We start from the raw sequence: 24,692 nt of genomic DNA on the forward strand, positions 1-24,692 counted from the left end.
CTTGCTTTCCGGTCGGGGACTCCGAGAGGAAGCACTTGCACCAGAAGCTGATCCGATGGCCCCTGTTCGGGTGAAGGCCTCCTGGAGCAACTCGCAGGATCAACCAAAACGTCTTTCTCAGGGACGGTAACAAAGCCCTACGGAAGACCTGAATTCAACGGAAAAAGAAGTTAACCAACTTTCTTATACACGAGAATGAGGTAAAGACAAGATTAGTTTTGGGGAATCAACTTACCATGATTTTTGTCCTTCCACCCGTATTTGAGGGCCAGTTCTTTCCACCGGCGGGTTTCACGCATGGTAATATCCAGAATCTTCTGAACCCACTGGCCAAGCCTTCAACCCTTGGTGGTGTCCACCGAGTTGCTGAAATAATGAAAAGAGAAGAATCAGTAACAACATTAGACAACCTTTTATCAGAGAAAAGACAGGCGTTGAACTTACGTGTATGAGTCCATGACTCAGGGAAAGATGGAGTTGTGGCCGGGATGATATCCCTGGTGGAAACTACAACGAACCGCTCCATCCATCCACACTCGTTATCATCATCCATGCTAGTGAGCAAAGCATGGTGGCCACGTTTGCTAAAGTTTATTACTCCCCCATAGAAAATCTTGAGGGAGTATAGGTTCATCATATGAGCCAAGGAGATCTCTTCCCCCATCTCCTGGCATACCCGTCGTGGACATGCTATCGTCCGCCATACAGAGGGGCTCACTTGTTGCAAGCAGACTTGATACCGGTGGCAGAACTCCAAGATTACGGGGTCAAGTCCTCCACTCAATGAGAATGGGCCCAAAGTGATAACCTTTCTTAGGGAAGGTTACTCGCTCCACCAGATCGGGAGCGATGATGTTCAAATCATGGCAACCACAATCCTCCTTCACAACAGAAATACTTGAAGGACGGATGGAAGAAGGGTACACGCAACCAGCCCATGTACGACAGTTTGTAGAAGGAAACTTCTCTTCGTAATCCTTGACTGTACTAAGCCTTTCGGGAATGATAGTGCTCACCGTAGGAGCGGTAGCATCATCGGTGCTTTCTTTGTTTTTTAGAGAACTTGAGTTCTTGGAGGAGGAAGCCATGCTTAGCAAAAGGTAATAAGAGTTCTTTGAAGAAGAACATTAAAAGCAAGAAAAGTTGAATACAAAGAAGTTGAGAGAGTTTTGAAAAATTGTGAAGTGTAAAAGAAGAAGAATGAGGTGTATAAGTAAATGAATAGGCGGCTAAAATCGTGGCCATGATTACCTCGAGAACCGATGAAAGTATTGTTAAATCGTGGAGTGACGCGTGTTTGGGGCATTAAATGCGGAGAGACGTGCGTCTAATGAAGCGTTAGAAACATTTCAGAGGGGATCAAAAAATTTCCCGCCAAGAAAGGTATCTTCACCAACTTCCCGATGACACAAAGAAGTGCCATCGGAAAGCAGGGGTCTATCTCTATATGGTAAAATCGGTTCGTATTAAGTGCTCGAATGATAGAGTGACATGTGGAACCAGAGATAGACGGAAAGCGAAGCAAGTAGAAACCTAGATCGGGGACAGCAACTTCAGTTGGTCGAAGGGAATATTACTAATAAAGACAAACGAATGTTCGCCACCCGATGACATTCAGTGAAGAATATTCTTCAGTATTAAATACACAATCCATTATAGAGAATTTTGGCATTCATAGTCTGCCATTACACATTCATCAATGGCCCCCATAATTGTCATTTAAGAGGGGCTTGATCATAGGACCTTATTGCCTAGGTGCAGCTGTAAATACTAACTTCAACATCCATTGTAAAGGAGACGAATGTTCTGACAAACTTATGCTACATATTATTCTAAAGCTCAATAACACTTTATTTCTCTATTTATATTTTGAATACTGCCTTCGGAAGCTCTGCTCCCGGAACCAAGCTATTTGCTGTCTTTTCTCGATTTCAACGCTAAGTCTTGCATTTTATTTAATTTATTTATCATTGGGATCAAATCGATTCGATTGTCTATAAATCACATTACAAATTCAATTGTACCGTTTTACGGGTAAACAAAGCGAAACGTGAAATGTTGAAGCACATAGCACCGAATCTTTGTTTCACCATTGATTTACATAAAAATTATGATATATAAAATTGCATGTAACTTGAAATTCGCTATAATTAATTATGAGATAAAAGAAGATGATATAATGAGAAGGAAGTGATTAACTACGATGACCCTGTACCTAGTATTTCATAAATACAAGGAGAAATTAGTTGATATCATGAATAGGAAAAGAAAATTCTCAAGTAAAAACATTTGAATCTGAATTAGATCATTTCTACAACTAAGCCACTGAAATTCTACAGAGCAAAACAAAGAACAGCTTCCTATTATTATCCCAAAAATTGAACACAGTTTTTCTAGCATGTCAAAACTCAAAAGTTAGGGACATTTACTAGGAACCACAGTAAAAAAGGCCACCATTCTTCATTTATCCTCGCACATAAAACTGAAACAAAGTACCAAGTTGACGGGAGGGGAGGGATGCAACTGGCAGCTATGAGCCATAATGTCAATCATCGTAGGAATAGCATGACATCTAAAAGGTTTTAACAGTGAGAATGTGATCTCAAAAGACTCACAACTGCTGGTTGAGATAATGGTCTGGATCTAACTTTCTTACGCCACCCAAATACTCTGCAACAGTTCCAGAAACATTTGAAACAACACCACTCAACCAGGAGGTACTTCGTGTAAGTAAACTGGTCAACGTCTGTCTCTCCTCTTCCTCCATGTTTTGTCGCTCTTCTTCCATCAGTACATCGAGCTGTCGCTTAATCATAAAAGCTTTTACAGCTTCAGCCCCTCCATATACAACCTCCTTTGGAGGTATCACAAGAGGGTTTTGGTCCAAGTTAAGCTTAGTCAGGTTGTCAAGCCGGCCAAATGTATCAGGCAATTCATGGATCTGGTTGTTGCTCAGATCAAGTTCTTTTAAATTTGTCAAGTCACCGATTGTGTCAGGAAGTTCAGTCAGATCATTGAAATTGCTGCTCAGGTTGAGGATCTCAAGATTTGTCAAGTTCCCAATTGAACGTGGAAGTCCATGAAGTTCATTGAAGTGCAAATCTAGTAAGCGCAGGGACTTCATCTCACCAATAGAACTGGGTAGGGAACGGAGCTTGTTGAAGGAAACTGAAAGCCTTTTCAGATTTACTAGTTCATACCCAATGTTTGTTGGCAAGTAAGAAAGCTGGTTGAACCTTGCATCCAACTCCACCAATGACCTGAAATCACTCAAAGTTAGTAGTCAAAGAAAATTGAAAAGATCAATGTTATATCCGTGATCTGGGGGAGGGACAGTAAATAATCATTTCTGAATTAGAGTTACCTGCAATGGGAAATGCTATCTGGAATCGCAGCGAGCTTATTTCCAGAGACATCTAAGATCTTCAAACTAAACAACAAGCCAATGGAGTCAGGCAATGACTCCAAAATATTAGAAGCAAGATGAAGCTCCTCGAGATTTTCCAAACCAGCAATTGAATCAGGAATTACCTGTTCCCCTCAAAATGTTAGAGGCAAACAATTATCAGAAATCAAAAGGAGGGTCGATACTATAAACAGTAGAAGGCAAGAGAACCAACAGTTTGTTTTTCTCCTCATTCATCCATCTAGAACAACTTTGCCCAGCTTTCTGTTTATACACGTTTCAATGGAAAATACTGTTTATTCTCAGCAGATAGAAGGATCATGAAGAGGATTCAAGGAGAGAATAAATCATCATATTGGCAGTGTCATCAAAGAAGCAACGTGACACACTGCATTTTGTCAATGCGTATCAAAGTCTATCAATACAATAGCTGCGGGCTTCTTGGTCTTTCTCTCTCGTCTGTTTTCTCTCCCTTTCCTTGCCGTAAAAATGTATGATACATATAAGTGTAGAAAACTTGGATGAACAAGAGCCCCCTCCCTTTTAGTTTGTCTGTATAAAAAATTACTACTAATATAAATGCCAAGAATGGTTGTGCTCTTTGTTTTCATAATTCTATCTCCTGGTTAGTTTAAATTCAATGATCGTTTTAAGAAAAATATCTAGGTGCTTAAAGCTCTATAAGTACTAGGAAAATATTTAAGTTAATTTTTGGAATTAAAAAACAAATCAAAATTACGAACACACCGCTCCTTAGTAAGAAAACAATATAAAATTAAACATTTGATATGGATGGACCAACAAATTAGAGGTCACGTCTCTGTCTACCATGAGACAGTTCATTAGATTTTTATTATTGGCATAAAAGTATGTGAACTGGAATGAATACATGGTTTACATGTTTATTACAGGTAAGAAAGCATGTGAACTGGAATACTCATGTAATATCTTCAGCTCATACTTTTGGCGGAAAAATTTGCACCAAAAGATTTTTTTGCACATAATGAGCAAGTGACAGTGAAAATAAAGAGGGACGACAAGACAAAAATGGGAAGGAAGAACAGAGGATGATTCACAATTAACCTCATCTAGGCTAATTTGGAAGATCAAAGTGCTAACAACAGTGGCTTGCTTCAACTGGATTGTATTAGATGAGGCCTGTGGCTTCCTGAAGACAACCTCAAAAGAAGAAGGCTACCTTATTGTAAAAGATGCTCCATTTGCAGGTCAGATGCTGAAGATGCCTGCTACTTCTTACATTTTCCAGTTGCAAGTGGCATATGGAACATATTAAAGATACTTCTTAGGATGCAACGGTGGAAGCCTTAACCAGTGAAGGTAGCCTATGCCAGATTTGGTCATTGGGAAGTTGCAAAACCCACCAAAGAAGATATGCTAGAATGCTGTCGACCTGTTTCTTTGGAGATTGTGGAGGGACAGAAATCAAAGATGTTTGAAGGAGCACAACTTCTTGTCTACCCTGAAGGCTGGATGTCTATTTCTTTTTTATAGCCAAGAACTCCTGATGACTAGTGGCACACAGTTCGGAACTCGGTGGATAGCGAGCTCACTCCTCTACCCTTATCCAATTAATTACAAGCTTTTGTCCGCGACAAGGTTTGACTCCGTGACGTGCGCCTAACCCACACATGTAAAACACAGGTCCTCACCTCACTCAAGCTCGAGGTGAGCAACAATGGAGATCGGAGGGAGACAGAGTTTGCATAACAAAGAGAGAGAAGAAAGAAGAATCTAGAATGGGCCAACCGACCTTTCTTACTTCTGTAGCATCAATATATACAAAATTCCCTAACTAAAATGAATAACAAAAATAGCCTCCTAACAAATTAACTAACTAACCACTTTACAAGTACATAATCACTTTTACATAATTAGCCATCTCAACACCCCCCTCAAGTTGGTGGTGTAGCAAACACTGCCACCTTGTGCAAAGCTGCTGAATGTTTGACTCCTGTTAATGCTTTAGTTAAAACATCTGCAAGCTGGTTTGTAGTTCCTACATGTTGTAATGAAATCAACCCTTCTTGTAGCTTGCTTCTGACAAAGTGACAGTCCACCTCTATGTGTTTGGTTCTTTCATGGAACACTGAGTTTCTTGCTATGTGCATGGCAGACTGGCTATCACAGAACACTGTAATAGGCTTAGGGAAAGGAACCGTGAGCTCCTCAAACAGCCTACTAAGCCACACCAATTCCCCCACTACCTTTCTTAGAGCTCTATACTCAGCTTCTGCAGAGGGCAATGAAATGGTGTCTTGCTTATTTGATTTCCAGCTAACAGGGCTGCTCCCTAAAAGTACAAGATACCCACTCACAGATTTTCGGGAATCTGGGCATGCTGCCCAGTCAGAGTCACAGTAGGCCTTGATAGTATAATCTGCATCCTTGGACAGGAAAATCCCCAGAGTTGGGCCCCCCTTCAAATATCTAAGAAGATGAAAAGCTGCTTTCAAGTGAGGCTGTCTGGGGTCATCCATGAATTGGCTCAAATTTTGTACACTGTGGGCTATATCCAATCTAGTGTTGGTGAGGAAATTAAGCTTTCCTACTAGTTTCCTATATTAGGTAGGATCAGTCAGAACCTCTCCTTCTTTTGCCTAGAGTTTGACTGTTGAATCCAGTGATGAAGCAAAGCTGTTGTAATCCATGCACTGATATTCTTTGAGCAAGTCAAGAGTGAACTTCCTCTGAGATATTATCACACCATCAGCTTTGTAAAGAACTTCTAGTCCCAGAAAATACTGTAGCCTGCACAAATCTTTTATCTTGAAGCTGTCATTCAAAAAAGCATTCAATTCTTCAATCTCCATTGTGTCGGTGCCTGTCACCACAATGTCATCTACATACACTACTATATAGACAGTTGAGTTTTCAGTTTTCTTATAGAACAAGGAGTAGTCATACATAGAGTGTGCATAACCCCTTGAACATAAGGCTTCAATGAGCCCATAAAGTGACTTGTTGAGCTTGCAAGCCAACTCTGAATTATCTACAGTCAGGCCCTGAGGAACCTCTATGTAGACTTCTTCATTTAGGTCACCATGTAGACTTTTTCATAGCAACAGCTATCAGAGACCTCACAGTAGTCATCTTGTCTACAGGGGAGAATGTCTCTGTATAGTCAATGCCTGCTTGTTGGGTATACCCTTTCACAACTAGCCTAGCTTTGAGTCTTTCTACACTCCCATCTGCTTTGTGTTTTATGTTATACACCCATTTACATCCTATAGTATTCTTCCCAGCAGGCAGGGGAACTAGGTCCCAAGTATGGCTGGCATGTGATGCTTCAAATTCTTGGTTCATAGCTGTTTGCCAGGCAGGATTCATAGCTGCCTCCTCATATGATGAAGGTTCACTGTCACTGCAAATGTCTCTTACAAGACTTTGACTTTCAGGAATCAGAGTATCAGGGGACACATGATGACTCTTGGAAAATGCAACATTAAGAGAGAATGGTGTAGCTGAATACAGTGATCAGCAGGGGATGATGACTTCAATTTTGGAAGTGAGTGTAGGTAATCTTGTAAGTATAGTGGTGTTTTGAGAGGTCTTTGTGACTTCCTTAGGGTAATGGAGGTGTGGCCTGGTTGATCCCCAATAGGTGATGTGCTGTGGTTTGAAGGCTGTGGTGTGTTAGATTATGGTAACGAGGTAGAAGGTTCAGATGACATGGAAGGTCTGACAGGTGTTAAAGGAATATCATGTTCTAAAGGTTGATTGTGTGCAATACTTGTGCCATTATCACTTATCATAGAGATGTCTATCATTCTTAGGAGAACAATCAATGAAAGGAACAGGATTATTAAAGACAGAGGGGAAAGATGTAGTTTCAGATGTTAGAGTGAATGGAAATACACTTTCAATAAAGACAACATCCCTAGAGATATGTATCTTTTTAGTGGCAAGACTTAGGACCTTGTACCCCTTGACTCCATAAGGATAACCAATGAATATATGTGGTGTTGTTCTGGGTTCAAATTTGTCCCTATGCACCTTAGGCACAGAGGGATAACACAGACATCCAAAACTTTTCATGTGGGAGTATGTTGGTTTTCTTTTGTAAAGTAGTTCAAATGGGGTTTTTGGGTGACTATGAGAAGAAGGTAGTCTATTTATAATGTAGGTTGCACACAGAATACATTTACCCTAGTACCTCAGAGGCAATTTTGATTGGGATAAAAGGGCTCTAACAGTTTCCAGGAGGTATTTATGTTTTCTTTCTACTATGCCATTCTGTTGTGGTGTGTAGGGGCAACTCCTTTGATGGATGATGCCTTTGGATTGGAAGAATAGGTTTGCTTCTGTACTAGTAAATTCTGAACCATTGTCAGATCTGATAGTTTTGATTTTGGTGTTGAATTGAGTCTAAACCATGGAAACAAATGTTTTTATAATTTGTAGGGTATTGCTTTTGCAGGTTAGAAGGTTGGTCCAGGTGCACCTACTGTAATTATCTACCATTGTAAGGAAATATTTGTAATTATCATGTGTTGTTACATGATAAGGTCCCCATATGTCTATGTGGAGTAATTGGAAAATTTCAGTTGTGAAGTTGGTCTTCTGGGGGAATGGCAGTCTCCCTTGTCTAGCCATTGGACAAATGGAACACAGGAAAGGTTGTTTGGATGGGAAGGAAACAGGGATAGAGGAGATCCCTCTCATTTTAGCAAAGGGTACATGCCCTAATCTATTATGCCACAAAATGTTCATATCATAACCAGTGGATGCACAAGAATTCAAAACAGAAACAGAACTCTGATTTTTATTGCTTGAACTTGAACTATTTACAAGGGGGAAAGATACACACTTAATTGTGGAGTTTGAACTATGTACAAATGAATGACCATGACAGGGTGAATTGTGTGTGCAGTGAATCCTATCATTAAGGCTAGAAACTGAATTGCTGACTACCGAATTTGTATACCTGTTCCTCAGACACTTTGGACAAAGAAAGTACAGACCATCATAGGCCTTACCAATCTCCAGAGGCCTCTTCATTAAAGGGGCCTGCAAAATGTAAAGGTTAGAACTGGCTAGACAGTGAATGGAAATCAGATTGTATTTAAAAGAGGGTATAAACATTACTCTATGTAAGGTGATATCAGGCACAAGTGTTGCACTACCAATTTTTGTTACCTTTACTTTATAGCCATTTGGCAGGACAACTAAAAGTGGGTAAGGTAGTGTCACAATATTGGTAAGAAGGATTTATTAAAGGTCATATGATTTGAAGCTACTGAGTCTAATATCCAGGAGTCAGTCTTGTTTTTGAAACACTCCCAGGACAGTTAACCAAAATCAATAGAGGAGGTGCAAACTACTATACCTGCAAAGTTCACAGCTCCATTGGTAGAATTGCCAGCATTCATATATTCTGCTCCATTCCCAGCATGGAAGTGTTGCAACAGGCTCATGATCTGTCCATATTGCTCTTTTGATAGGCTGATGTTTTGGTCTTCATCCAAACCAGTGGCTTCCTCTACCTTGTTGCAAGGTGTGTCATGGTGAACATTGGCCACCACCCCTTTTCCTCTGTTGAAACTCTGACTTCGATTAAAACCTTGACATTGGTTGAAGTTTTGATTAGGATTTTCATTTTGATTGCGTGAGTGGCCAGAACTGTCAGGATAGCCGTGTAATTTGTAACACTTCTCTTTAGTGTGACCGGGCTTTTTGCAGAAGTCACACATGGGTCTTCCCCTACCATAACCACTATAATTGCCATTGTTGGGTGAGTAATTGGTCTTATAGGCATTAGACCTAGAGCTGGTGGCATTCACTGATGGGGACTCAATGAACAATTGAGTGTTTGGCTTGATTTCTCTCTGTTTCTCGTCTTGTATCAGCAAAGAAAAGGCTTGAGCCAATGTTGGCAATGGATTCATCATCAGAAAGCTTCCTCGAATCACAGTATATGTCTCATTCAGACCCATAAGGAATTGTATTAGCCGCCTATCTTGTTCAGCTTTGTATAAGTTTTCCTTGGCACCACAAGTACAATTACAACTGCACTGGGACCTTTAACTCAAAGTGCTCAATTCCTCCCAAAGCTTTTTCAATTTAGTGTAGTAGCTGGTGATATCAAGGGTCCCATGGGATATATCATTGACTTCCTTCTGAATTTGATATAATCTAGCTCCATTTGTTTGCTCATATCGATCCTCTAACTCAATCCATAACTCCACAGCATCATTTGCATATTCAACACTATCCGCAATGTCCTTCGAGAGAGAATTGAGGATCCAGGAGCCAGGAGGTCACCATATCATCACATCGCTCCCACTGACGGAATGTGGGCGAGTGGGGATCTGGACGCTTGCATTCACCATTTATGAACCCTAGTTTATTTTTGACTGACAGTCCTCGCAATACACTGCGCCTCCATAATCGATAACCAACTCCACTGAAAGGAGTTGACACAAGCATAGCACCAGGATTATCTGATGGGTGTAGATACAAATGATCGCTAGTATCGATTTCGGAATTTCCTTGAATTCCTACATTCACTGCTGTAGTATCTATATCGTTCAAATCGTCCACAGCCATGAGAAATTGAAGCTAGTTATACTAGTATTTCACTGTTGGAAGAAGAAGCCTTTGATTAGGCACTCAAATTAGGGCAAATGGAACAGACCTCAGAAATCGAGCAAATTAGGGCTAAATCGAAGAGATGATGAACTGAAAAGAGTAACAGAACAAAAGAGACGATTGTAGTGGGATGGTCGGGCTCTGATACCATGTAAAACACAGGTCCTCACCTCACTCAAGCTCGAGGTGAGCAACAATGGAGATCGGAGGGAGACAGAGTTTGCATAACGAAGAGAGAGAAGAAAGAAGAATCTAGAATGGGCCAACCGACCTTTCTTACATCTGTAGCATCAATATATACAAAATTTCCTAACTACACTGAATAACAAAAATAGCCTCCTAAAAAATTAACTAACTAGCCACTTTACAAGTACATAGTCACTTTTACATAATTAGCCATCTCAACAACACATCACAGGCAGTGTTTTACCACTAGACCAAAGCCCCGTGGGCGAAGTCTAGATGTCTCTTGATTTATTTTATCAGTGTAACTACAGAAATGTAAATGTTGTACATGAGTGTTTGGATCTATTAGCTCCTTAAATTTTGTCTATGAGCTCTTCGCCTTCTTGTACTTTTCTGCACCCCATGGATGCCCTCTTTCAATAGAAATTTCATCGCTTGATTGATTGATTTTATTGAACTTAATAAGCTACAAACTCCTTCAGGTTCCCAATGAATTTGGGTTTGGAAAGACAATACCAAATTAAACATTCAATATGGATCCATCAATAATAGGGGTCACAGGTCTGTTTGTAGTAATATATTTCCAAAAATTCTTAAACGTGTGAGACATCCATTGTTCATTATTATCATGTCAATGACAACGTCATTAAAAAAATACAGGCAGGAGACATATGTTACTTTCTCACGCTCGTGCTTCTTATCAGATTTATACTAAGATTCAAAGCAATTTTTGTTTAGCCTTTGTTGAAGTAAATGAAGAAACAAAAAAGTCTTGCAAATATAACATTTAATACGGACATACCAGCATAAGAGTCACAGCTCATTCTGCAGACTGCTGTATCACAGTTTACAAGATCCCGGACGCTGTTACACATCGATTATTCATTACTATGTCCAGACAATACATGCTTTTCCAGGGTTATGATTTTTTTTTTTTTTTTTTTTTTGACAAGTAGACCTTTTCCAGGATTAAGATTGGCAGGAAAGTGCGTATATTTGAGAACAATCTAGCCAGTAGATATATACACGTAATTTATTTGGCTCATGCTTTTATTGATATATTTTGAACTAAGATTGTAAACATTTTCTAACTAGCTTAAATTGAACTCAATGGAGCTCAAGTCTATTCACACGCATGCATGCACACATGGCACATGCACATGGACAGCAAATGGTGGAGACATACACAGAAAATAAAAGAAAATGGTTGGATGGTATCTATGGTTCTGACTTCTGGCACAACTCTGCATGAGTTATGTACTTGGACTTACTCAAGAGCAATTAGACGGCTATTTGAGAACTCAGAGAAAAGGAAATACTTATGGAGGTTTAAGCGTGAAGGGAAGTGATATATAGTCAGCACCTCCTGAATTTTGTTTTTTTATGCATGAGATAGGAGCTTTTAATTTGGAGATAAGACCGTTTTGAATGCGTAATTCTATGTAATGGATATTTAATCTTTTAAGAAGGTGAACCAACCATTTTCAATCAGTGTGACCACAAATCTTGTCCAGATTCCAGGGTTGGGATACAGGATAGTAATTTGGCGGATCAGAAACCTTTGTAGTCTCCGTTCTCCTTTACATCATTTCCGAGCAATGACTTAGAGTCTACATTTCTATACACCTTTCATAGACTTAAAACATATTAAATGGGTATTTTCAACCTCCAAACAAAATATTCCACATTCCGTCGTGGTAGAAACCACAAGAGTGGAGAACTATTTTAAATCTATTGTTTTTAAGAAAGATAGGGTCTGCATATTTCAAGCTGCACACCTGCGTATATTGTTACTATAGAAGCGAGGCACACATACTCTTCAAGCTTTATTAGGCAATCCTAAGGGACTAAAGAATTGGGGAGGTACTGATAAGAACCAGGCAAAGGAATTCTGATATGTGTTGGTTGAGTCTTTCCGTTGAATAAACAATGGAACAAGACTCAGAAAGCTGCAATATCAACCCATAGTAAATATTGTAACCACAATTTAACTTTAAGCCAGGCACAACTTCAAAATGTATATACCACCTTATTTGGAATTTTGGTTTCTGTTCCAGATAAGCAGTGCACAGTGACGTCAAAACCAACAAAAAAATAACAGACGCATGCACAACTGCAAAAACTCTAAACTCACCAAACTACGTCAACGCTTGTCCACTCTCGATACATCCCTCTTATATTAATATTTGTAAGAGTTTGATATACTCTATATCAAGTACTCTCTCTGTTTCAATTTACATTACAGTCATTCCACTTTTTAACATCAAAAAATTTCATTTGCTACAAAAAAATTGACATCTTTATATATTTGAGAGGCGCAAGGGTGGATAATGACCCGCTCTTCTATCCTTCTCTGCTTAAATACTAGGCTTGTGTGCAGCAGCGTCTGAACCCGTGACGTGCACCTAACACATCACAAATTGCACTCTTACCACTAGACCAAAGCCCTGGGGCAATATACTTGAAAACTTGTATTTTAATTTTTCTATTTTGCACTTAATAACATGCTTTTACAACCACAAAAATGTCATGGTATGCTCAAGATCCCAAGTCCTAAGGATATTTTGGTATATGTCAAAAGCTTTTCTTTTCTAAACTCAATCCAGTCAAATATTGCTAGCCATATAAAATGAAACGGAGGAAGTAATATAATACATAAGTTTAAAATAAATATACTAACAGCCTTAAAAAAAAATACTAACTCTATGCCAAGTGTAACATAAACATATAAATAGGAAAGGAAGGAGTAATATGGCGTTTAGTGTCGACCAATAAGTTCAAGAGCAATCAAATCATAATTAGAATGATAGACATGTTAAGATTCAAAAATTAGGCCTTTTGAATTCAACTTACAGTTTACCTGAAGTTGATTATTTGACAAATTCAGTATGATTAAAGAATGAATCTTCCCAAAAGCTTCTGGCAACAACCTCAACATCCGACCAGATAAATCAATCTTCTCTACACCTTTCCCCAACGCCTCCTGTAAAATCCCAACCACTTCCTCATTTACTTCCTCTTTGACTCCAAAACCCTTCTCATTTGTCACCTCCTCATCAGCTGCTGCTGCTGCCACGTTATCACCAGCAACAGCAGCCTCATAAATCCTCTGCAACTTCTCCTCGGCTTCCTTCAACATCTTCTCATACGCCTCATGTAACTCATCCAATGATATTAACGCCTTATACTCCTCTCTCTCCTTCTCCGCTGCCTTTACAGACTCATCTTCCTTTGCATCCGGTGATCGCGGAGATAAAACAACCTCGTCGTCGTGATGCTTGGACAAATTGGCTTCAATTTCTGCGAGTTTCATCTTTGCAGTATCGACAATCTCGTGATCGGGACGTTCGCCTAGGGTTTTGAGAACGGATCGGGTCTGAGCGACTTCAGCCACGGCGCGTCGCATTGCGGAAACGACTTTGGGATCAGTGAGATGCGGCATTCGCTCGGCAAGGTCGAAGTGAGGTTCTTGCGACTGCGGAGGATGCGGCGGCGGCTGTTCGATGTCGAAGTCATCGGCAGTTGATCGTTTGGGGCCGATGCTGGGGAGCTTAGCCATGACATAGGAGAGAATTGGGAAATTGCTAGGGTTTGGATCCATGGTTACGGATTGACAATAACAATAAACTCTCAATTTTAAGCAAATTGAGGTGGATTGTTTATACCTGTGCTGTTGTGTTCATTTAGATTCTTATCAAATGGTCTACAGAGAGTGTGAAGTGCATGTTAAGAAGAGAGAGGGAAGCAGGCTAACGAACTAATGGCATGATAACCGTTTTTGTACAAGTGAGGTAGAACCCCGTTTGGCTCAGCTGATTTAGAGCAGCTCATAAGCATTAGATGCTGAAAAGCATTTTTAAGTGCTGAAGCTGACTTAAAAAATAAGCAGTTACGTATTTGGATAAAAGTGTTGAAATTAATAATAAGCAGCTGAAGAACTGGGTATACGAAGAGTTTTGTTTTAAAAAGAAGTATTTTAGGGATAGAATAGTAAATATTTTGGTCAAACCTAAAGTGCTTATAAGCTGAAATTTGATAAGTTGGGGGAGACCAACTTATGGCTTTTGGCTTATTTTTGGCTTATAAGCACTTAACTTATAAGCACTTTTAATTTTACCAAACGCGTAGATAAGCCAAAAAGTACTTATAAGCCAGTTTGACCAGCTTATAAGCTTAGCCTAACACCCTCATAGCCGGCTATTTTTTTAATTTTTTTTTTGGGGGGAGGGGGGAGTCAATTTTTTATTAAAATCAAATGCAACTCAATTTATATGAAGAAAAAAAAAGAAAGAAATAGTGGTATGGAGTAAAGAGGGATTTAGGGTTCTTTTGTTTTCTTACAAGTTATGCTAGATTAGTTATATTGGGTTTAGTTATAATGAGATTAGTTATCATGATATTATTTCTTCACTGGTATTATTTCTTGATTGTTTGATATATTGTATTAATCCCGAAATTGGCAATCGTAGTACATTATTCTAGGATAATTTATCATGGGATTACTATTCCACCCACTGGCAGGTATAAGTTATCCCAGTACTATATTTAATCCTAAGATAACTTATCCAGGATTAGTAACCAAACAAGGAATAAGGCGGTCCAAGGAATATTTTTACTTAATGAGCACGCCCAACTATGCCTTATAAAAAGGACTAAGCGGTCGTTGCAAATATAATCCGATTCACAAGTCCGGAGTCGAATCCCACGGAGAACTAAGACTTAGCTAAAGTTGTTGCCTATTACTAAGAAGACAAGCTCGAACAATTCCTAAGTTGTAAATATTAAGATTCTTGTATCTAATTAACTAACAAATTAAATTAGTAGATTAACAACTAAGGATACTACGGGTTGGAGAAAAGATTAAGGAGGTCTAGAGTTACGATATCCCCAATTATCGGAATCCTTCCCGCTACGTCTTCTATAATTTCGCCTAAGTATTATCTACCGATCATGATCGCTCTAAGTGTTGTAATTCTCTCCCCGGTAACTACCACAATTTACTAGACATATTTTCCCGAATTACGCTAGCTGGCATTAAGTACTGCTCAGTCGATCGCACCAAGGTTTCGTTATCCCTAATCCTACATAAACGCTCCGTATTGATCTCTCATATACGTTAGGAGTGATATTGTTCAGCAACTACCTAAATATGCACTCTCTCCCGAGTAATACACAATAAATAGGCACAGTCAATTGAGAGCTCTTCAACCAACCACAATAATAACGTAGTTGAACGAATAGAGAAAAGTTACGGCTCAATTATATAAAAACATAACAAGAACTTATCCTACAAAATGTTCTATCAAAATTCTAGACAACAAATTAGCTATTTATAATAGTATGCATAACTACAATACTAGAATTCATAACCAATAATAGAAATAGGAAGAAGTAAGTGAAAACTCGTAGAAGAATTCTCTGCCTTGCTCCTAGTGTGTTCTTGCCTCCTTAGGTCGAATCTCAAGTCTCCCCGGCGGCTTCGTGAAAGTGTGTCAAAAAGTCCTCAAAATATCGTTTTTCCATATATATATACCAAGTAGGGTCGGGCCCAAACAATTATACATTTTCCTACGCGAAAAAGGACACTTTTCCTGGACAGGACGTACGCGGCCGCGCACCTGGAAGTGTGCCCCCGCACTTGGCCGCGAACTTTTCGCACTTTCTGCCCCATATGCGCGGGTGTGCACTTGCCGTGCACTTTTCACCCTGTTCTATTGGGAATTCGGAAAAACATAAAACATGAAGGTTGTAGCCCTTTGAGTTAGCTTTCCAAAACGTATTGTGGAGCCCAAACGGAATTCTGAGCGAAAATTTATGTTTATTTTACTAGACAGTGCACAATATACCTACTCGATTTTTCGTTCGTTCTTAACTATCATCCGTTGATCCCCGAACACAATTCCGGCTTAATTCCTTGGGCTTTTACTTAGACTTCAAAGCTCCAAATCACTTGAATTCATTTCATAACAACTTCATAGCTCGGAATCACTCCTACAAGTCATAAAACACACAATTAGTGCAAAACACTAGCGATTAAAGCTCAAACTCAATTAAAGTGCAGTAAATTAGAGTGTAATAAGCTACTAAAATATGTAATTATAGCCTATCATCAACACCCCACACTTAAACCATTGCTCGTCCTCGAGCAATCAAACTACACTTTATATAGACACGACCTTTTTAAATAATTCTCCTAAATCATCACACCAAGAATATTTAAAATAGACTAAGCACAAAAGCGTAATCTTCACCTCAAGATTTGACTCGCAAGTACCATGCATTATTCATAACTCACTCACTTACTCTAATATAGAGGTCAAGGATTACCTTTCCTTCATGATCAAGTGGCCTCACAATACAAAAGAGAGTAGTTCTACACACACAATAAAATTTAAGAACAATTAGGAAGTCAAGATAGAAAGAATTCAATCCCTCTCAGAAATAACATTCATATGCCACAAAAGATGCACCATAGGCTTGCCCGTAGTGTACTACTCTCTAATCGAGCTCATTCAGTCAAGGATCAAGTAGGACTATAATTGGTTGTAATGTAGACTGCGGGATGGGTAGGATACATTTGGATATCAGAGTGACTATACCTCCCTAAGCACTTTATTACATACACTTTAACATTTAAAACTCCACACTTATGTCAAGCCATAACTCCACCTTCACATCAATATATATTAACTCCATATTTCTTTAAGAACAATTACATCAAGAGTCACTACTTATCAAGGAATATTTTTTTCACAACAATACAACTATTTTTTCTTTTTCTTTCTTTTTCAATTCAAGTGGTTCTTACTTTTTCAAAACAGTGCACCTTTCTCCTTATTTCATTAATTCCACTCAAAAGCCAAACCAACCACCCCACACTTTAACTTTTACAAAGTTCATAATAATTCAAGTGCTCATGAGAGGTGAAAAGGTTCAAATAGATGGTTAATTCAAACAAATGAGTAAGGCTTGTAATGTGGTTGCCAAAGAAACATGATTACAGGCTCAAAGGGTTTAACTACGATACATAACAATTAGGAGGGTAAAATATACATATATGGCTCAACAAAGAAACGAAACTACTATTTCTCTTTGCAAACATACGGGGCAAGTTCTAGACATCAAATGCAATACACAGAATACAACAAACCTCGCACGCACATGACACATGACTCACTCAAGATTGGATCATCAAGACACTCTAGTCAAAGCAGTTGAGCAAAGTTAAGAACATATAATTTAAGGTACTTATACAAGAGTAAAAAATTGAGCCTAAGCGTCACAACCAAAGTACTCACTAGTCTCAAGGCATAACAAAGTCAAGAGATATTGCTTCGATTCAATTCATCTCACACTAGCTCCTACTCCTAAAAAAAATAAAACTAACTACACCTGGTTCAAACAAAACCCTTGTAAAAGAACTGCGACACAAAGAAAAACTAAGGAAAAATTACTACACTACCTACAAAGAAATTTTTGTTAGACTTAAATCCCTCAAGAAAAGAAATTAAGTAATTAAACTAACACAACTAAAATAGAATAGAAAGTCACCCAAACAATCTCCTCACCCCACACTTAAAATTATGCATTGTCCCCAATGCACACCATAACTAATAAGAGGGTAAAAGAAACTCCCTAGTAGGCCAAAGGCCGAAGCACTAGCAGCTCATGGGGTACTCAAACTTCTCTCAGGCCTGGTCCTTCGTGCGAGTACCTCACACTTAGTTCCAACTATCTTGTTTGCTGTTGAATCCTTCCAATAGCTTTGCTTTCCATGCTCCTAGAAAATCAAAAAGCGACACTGCAAAAATAAAATAGTTAAAAAAGACAAAAGCTTAAATAAAATAAAAGAAAGCAGTAAAGTTGGGTTGCCTCCCAATAAGCGCTTGATGTAACGACGCGAATCACTTTTTGCCTCCACCTAGAGCTTATGAATTTGTCACGCCCCAAAACCGAGGGACATGACCGGCGCTCGACCGGGTAGCCCCAGTCAAGCGGACCTGGGTGCCTTTCCTATCCCACGTGTTACCCCGTGTTTTCATTACTCATTAATCAAAGGAGATAGCCATTTATGATTTAAACACCTTTTTACGAAATATACATGACATACATGGTTACTTAGTGTGGTTTACAAGTTACGCTGGCCAAATACAAGATACATAAGTACATAACCCACACTCCCTGGCTACAGAGCCTCTAAGGATACAAAAGAGTTTTACAATACTTGCCGGTAACAAGGCTCCGGCTATACCATACACAAATACCAAAAATAAGACTCCGGGAAGAAAAGCGGCATGAGCCACGCAGGGCCCCAAGAGGAAAGGGGCTCACCCGTACAGCTAACGGAAAGATGGAGGAGTGCTACTGTCGATGGACTGGAGTACCTGCTATAGAACCACCTACAATCATAACACGAATGTAGCGCCCCCGGCAAAAGGGACGTCAGTACATTTGAATTGTACTGGTATGTATGAACAAACTTTACTCCAAGTAAAATCAAACAATACACAAGTAACAAACAGTAATAGAATCAACGATCAAATGCACATGAAAGAAACAACCAAAGCCAAACAAGTTTCACAATCTCTCCTTTTCCCTTTTTCAACATTATCTCATCACATCAATGATTCCACAACTTTCACATATTTTCATTTCAATAGTGATTTCGACCACTTTTCCACCCTTATTACCTCGGCCACCCTTATCACCACAACCCACACCTTATTACTTCGTTTTGCGGCGTGCAACCCGATCCCACCTAACAATCACATTTCACACAATAACAACAACAACAAATCACATTTCACACGACAACACAACAGATCACAAAGAATTTTCATAACCATCAATACCATTTCCATCATATACAACAGCCCGCACACAATTTAAGTCACAACGATAATTGCCCACGACAAGTCCCATACGATATTACCACAGTTGTTTCAATTGCATCAATCACAACTTCTTTTCATCATTTCTTTCACAGCCCTTACCACGTAACCACATTCACACAATAACAATAGTTCACAGTCAATCACATGGCTTCATTCCATCCCGAATATTATTTCACAGCAACAATAACAATTTAAGTCACAAGATAATTCATGAAATAGGCCATCTTGCCCTAACACCCGTGAAGCAAACGAAATTCACAAATAGTCCACATAAGAAACGCATACCAATTACTCGTACACCAAACAGGGTGACTTTACAAAGGTTAAAGTTAGCCATACATACCTGGAGTCGAATTTCCTCTTTAACTTCTACTTTCAATTCACCAAACAGCCTAGTACCATCAATCTAGTTCACAAGTTAACACATATATCTTAGAATTGAAGTTCACAAATACAATCCGAACTTATTTAGATGATCAACCGCTCCTTTTAGCAAATCTTTACTCCTACACAACTCCTCTTACTAGATTTTAGATATTAAAGAACATGCATGTATGGTTCAACTTATATTTTCAAGAATCAATTCATGAGAACCCCCTTTTTTGTTTAAATCTGAAAACCAATGAAAAAGGGTTGGGGATTTTTTCCTGCAAGAACGAAAATGAAGATAATTACTCGAAATTTCCAGGCCTGGGTGACTTTGAAAATCAAATTGATGAAGATAAAACTTTCTCTCTCAAGAACCCTCTCTTCCCTCTCTCTATTTTTGTTCGGAAGATGTGTTAAAATAAAGGGTTGGGGTGTTTTATTGAAGAAGGGGTCGGGTTGAAAAATTAGAAAAATAGGAGCCCCGACGCGGAATGCGGTCAGGAATGCGATCGCATTCCTGACATGCGGTCCGCAGACCGGTCGCAGAGTGGCCCTAAAAAATGGGCAAAATTTAAAAAATATTGTGCCGGTATTCGATCATTATGCGGTCCGCATAAACGTTATGCGGTCGCATAATGCACCACATTTTTAACCTCAAATTTGACTAACACACTGACTAGCTTTGCGATAGAAATGTGGTCCGCATACTTGATTTGCGACCGCATTCTGGACCGCATAATAGCATTTTTCTGGAAAACATTGATTCTTGATTTTTAAATGCTAAATCTGTACAAAGGGTCCGAACCGCGGCGAGCTTGCGAGCCGCGAAGAATTTTGCACATTCCTAACACATACTCGGAACTTGGCACTACGAGCTACTAGGTTTTGAGCACAAGTTTTCACGGGGCCTTACATCTATGAATTGAATCCCCAATTTGGCATCAAGTTTTCGGCTATACTCCAGGGGTGGAGGAAAAAATCTAACTGGCCCAAGAAACCAATGTAGCATTCTGCACTTCTTGGCCTTTACATGAGGTATGTAATCCTGATTTTCTGGCAAGAAAAATTCCAAAATGTAGGCGCCTTGTTCCTCATCCCTTGATTCCTTAAGTGGCTCGGACGACTCTATTTCCATATTATCATCCAAACAAAATGTGGAAAAAAATACTTGGAGTGTGGACCAATGCGCTCAACTACATAAATATTGGGATTGTCAACATCCTCAATACCAATGACACTAGAGTCAATTAAATTTGTATCCTTAATATCCTTGGTTGACTCTAGTATCTCTTCTACAATATCGGCATCCTCAAAATCTAGTTCGATTGATTGTTGGTGTTATACTCTAGCCTTCTCCACTAGCACCTCAATTTCTGTATCTAGTTCACGGTCTTCTTGGATACTATTCACAATATCTGCTTGTTGAGCATTGAAATCTTCAACCAGTTGACTCACTTGAACTTTCAAGTTGTGAATAGTTTCCTCTTGTCTTTCTATCTGCAGCTGTATTTTACTATTTTGTTCCACAAGGCACTTTAACATATCCTTGATCTCCTTCAGGTCATCATCCCTGGGTTCTTTGTTCCTATTAACTTCACAAGAAAAAGAAGAACCATAAAAGTAGGGGGTTGGGGGAAGATAAGAAATATAAGCACAACCATGAATGTGACCATCTTGACCACCACACATATCACACATATTCCACATATAAGATTGAGTTGGTGCACATAACTCGCTCTTAGAAATTTTTTGACAGTTTTTCCATGGGTGGTTTCCTCCACAATAAGCATTAGGAAGATCAATAGTAGAATTACCAATATCAAAATTCTCATAATTCCAAGATGCCATGTTTCTCAAATCAACAAATAAAACAAAAATTAAAAAAAATCAAATAAATAAAAATATAAAATAAAAATGCAAACTTGCAACCTAGCAATATGTATACCTACAGCTACCCCGTTAGTTCCCCGGCAACGGCGCCAAAATTTGATCACTCCCAACTATGCCTTATAAAAAGGACTAAGTGGTCATTGCAAATATAATTCGGTTTACAAGTCCGGAGTCGAATCCCACAAAGAACTAAAGCTTAGCCATAGTTGTTGCCTATTACTAAGAAGACAAGCTCGAACAATTCTTAAGTTATAAATATTAAGATTCTTGTATCTAATTAACTAACAAATTAAATAAGTAGATTAACAACTAAAGATACTACGGGTTGGAGAAAAGATTAAGGAGGTATATAGTTATGATTTCCCCAATTGTCGGAATCCTTCTCGCTACATCTTCTATAATTTCGCCTAAGTATTCTCTACTGATCATGAGTGCTCTGAGTGTTGTAATTCTCTTCCGAGTAACTACCACAATTTACTAGACATATTCTCCCGAATTACGCTAGCTGGCATTAAGTACATCTCACTTGGATCGTACCAAGGTTTTGTTATCCCTAATCCAACCTTTAAACCCTCCGTATTGATCCCTCATATACATTAGGAGTCATGTTGTTCAACAACTACCTAAATATGCACTCTCTCCCGAGTAATACAAACTAAATAGGCACAGTCGATTGCGAGCTCTTCAACCAACCACTATAATAATGTAGTTGAACAAATAGAGAAAAGCTACTACTCAATTATATAAAAACATAACAAGAATTTATCCTACAAAAGGTTCTATCAAACTCTAGATAACAAATTAGCTATTCATAATAGTATGCATAACTACATTACTAGAATTCATAACCAATAATGGAAATAGGAAGAAGAAAGTGAAAACTCGTAGAAGAATTCTCCGCCTTGCTCCGAGTGTGTTCTTGCCTCCTTAGGTCGAATCTCAGGTCTCCCCGGCGGCTCCGTGCTCTCCCTAGGTCTAAAGTGTGTCAAAAAGTTCTCAAAATACCGTTTTTCCATGTATATATACCAAGTAGGGTCGGGCCCAAACAATTATACCTTCTCCTACAGGAAAAAGGACATTTTTCCTGGACAAGACGTACGCGGCTGCGCACCTGGAAGTGTGCCCCCGCACTTTGCCGCGCACTTTTCACGCTTTTTGCCCCATATGCGCGGTCAGTGTGCGGCCCCGTACTTGCCGCGCACTTTTCACCTTGTTCTGTTGGGAATTTAAAAAATGTAAAACATGAAGATTGTAGCACTTTGAATTAGCTTTCCAAAAATGTATTGTGGAGCTGAAATGGAATTATGAGCAAAACGTTATGTGTATTTTATTAGATAGTGCGCAATATACCTACTTGATTCTTCGTTCATTCTTAACTATCATCCGTTGATCCCCGAACACGATCCCGACTTAATTTTTTGGGCTTTTACTCAAACTTCAGAGCTCCAAATCACTTGAATTCATTTCATAACATCTACATAGCTCGGAATCACTCCTACAAGGCATAAAACACACAATTAGTGAAAAACACTAGCAATTAAAGCTCAAACTCAATTAAAGTGCAGTAAATTAGAGTGTAATAAGTGACTAAAATACGTAATTATAGCCTATCATCACTTATCCATCTTACAAAACCCTTAAACAAGTTATCCCATGATTAACTATCCCAGGATTAGTTATCCCGAGATTATTATACCAACCTCCCATAAGGATAAAAATAAAACTACAATCTCAGTATAATTAAACCCAAGATTAGTTATACTGCGATTTTGTCCCAACCAAACGTGGGATAAACTCACCTCAAATTTAATCTCGAGATCCCTTATTTCGCGTACCAAATGAGAATTTGATACATGGGATAAGGATAATAATTTTGTGATAAAATTTGGGATTCACTTTATCCTATATTTGGTTTGGGATATTAGCTAATCTCATGTAACTTTACACTAAAATGGTAAGAGTAGCTATCTCATATAAAAGGTGTGATAGCTAATCCCATGGAATATCCCGCCCTATGAGATATTCTGGGATATCCCACCATCGTACCAAACAACCCCTAGGATTTTATTTGAGAAGGGTATTTCGAAAATTACAACAAATTTCAGGGATAACATAGTAAAATGATTGGTCAAACAAAAAATAATTATATACTGAAAAGTCATGAATTTGGTGACCAACTAAAAACTTTTGTCCATTGTGATTTATTAGCACTTGATTTACTATTAATCTTTTTTGGTGTTTACTAAGAATAGTAGCGGAGATATATGTGTTTTTCATCAAGGGTGTTTGATAATAGGCTAGATTCATGTAATTTGGCGACTGTTTATGCCCTAACTTGACTATGCTTCACTGTTCTAGGATAGTTAAATGACGATAAATTGGCTCTAATTGTGAATTTCATGTTTTGCAGGAGCGAGTTGCGCTTATGAGAACTTAGGACAGTGTTTGGAGCTAAATTAAAGCAAGGGAAGCCCCTCGGAGCTGAGTACGTGTGAAAGAAGAGAGAAAAGAAGAGCTAAAATGATGACCAGCTTAGCGCGGCCATTAGCGAGCCCTTAGCGCGACCGCGCTACTCCAGAAACTCGAGACAGCATACTATGCTATATGCACGACCATTAGGGATAACAAAGCCTTGGGCGTGATCTAAAGTGAGCTGTAATAAAAGCCAGCTAGCGTAACTCGGGAGAGTACGTCTAGTAAATTATCGTAATTACTTAGGAGAGATTTACGGTAGTAAGAGTGCTCATGATCGATAAAGACGATTATGCAAATCTCTATGAAACATAACAGGAAGGGATTCCATCAATAGGGGAAATCACAACCTTAGATCCTTCTCTTAATTGTTTACAATTCAACCATAGTTAGTTTTAGTTTACTTAATTTCGTTCAGTTATAGTTAGTAAAAATATCACCACTTGTTATTCAAAATATTTGGGAAGTTGATTACGAAGAATTTAGTGAGTCTAACAAGAGTAATTGATAGGTTAATTCCCCGTGGATTCGACTCTAGGCTAAGTACTCAGATTATATTTGCAACGTCCGCTTGTCCTTTTTATAAGGCATAGTTGGGCGTGATGAAATTTTGGCGCCGTTGCCGGGGAATTAACAGTGTTATCAATTACAGTTGAAAGAAATACAAAAATTCTTAGTGTAGTCAGTTTTCTTTATTTTCGTTCTATACATTGAAATTTTAACGTTTGTTGACTTGGTTGTACAGATGCATGCCTAGAAACTCATCGAGATCTGATGAAGTATTTGAAGCATTATCAGATCCCGAAAAGGTTTTCAAGGCCTTGAATTGGGCCAACCGGAAAAGCAAACAACAACAAGCAACTGAA

General features: G+C 38.8%; 1 protein-coding gene across 1 annotated transcript; it reads right to left on the reverse strand.

Annotated features, from left to right (window-relative positions):
- Window positions 2,260-13,968, reverse strand: LOC109235506 (plant intracellular Ras-group-related LRR protein 9-like). The gene is made up of 3 exons (XM_019401649.1): window positions 13,062-13,968; window positions 3,365-3,531; window positions 2,260-3,260 (listed from the first exon to the last, which is right to left on the reverse strand). The coding sequence occupies exons 1-3, from the start codon at window positions 13,800-13,802 to the stop codon at window positions 2,612-2,614; spliced, it is 1,557 nt and encodes a 518-aa protein (XP_019257194.1). The 5' UTR covers window positions 13,803-13,968; the 3' UTR covers window positions 2,260-2,611.

The sequence above is a fragment of the Nicotiana attenuata genome, chromosome 12, assembly GCF_001879085.1.
Source record: "Nicotiana attenuata strain UT chromosome 12, NIATTr2, whole genome shotgun sequence".
Classification (NCBI taxonomy): Eukaryota; Viridiplantae; Streptophyta; class Magnoliopsida; order Solanales; family Solanaceae; genus Nicotiana; species Nicotiana attenuata.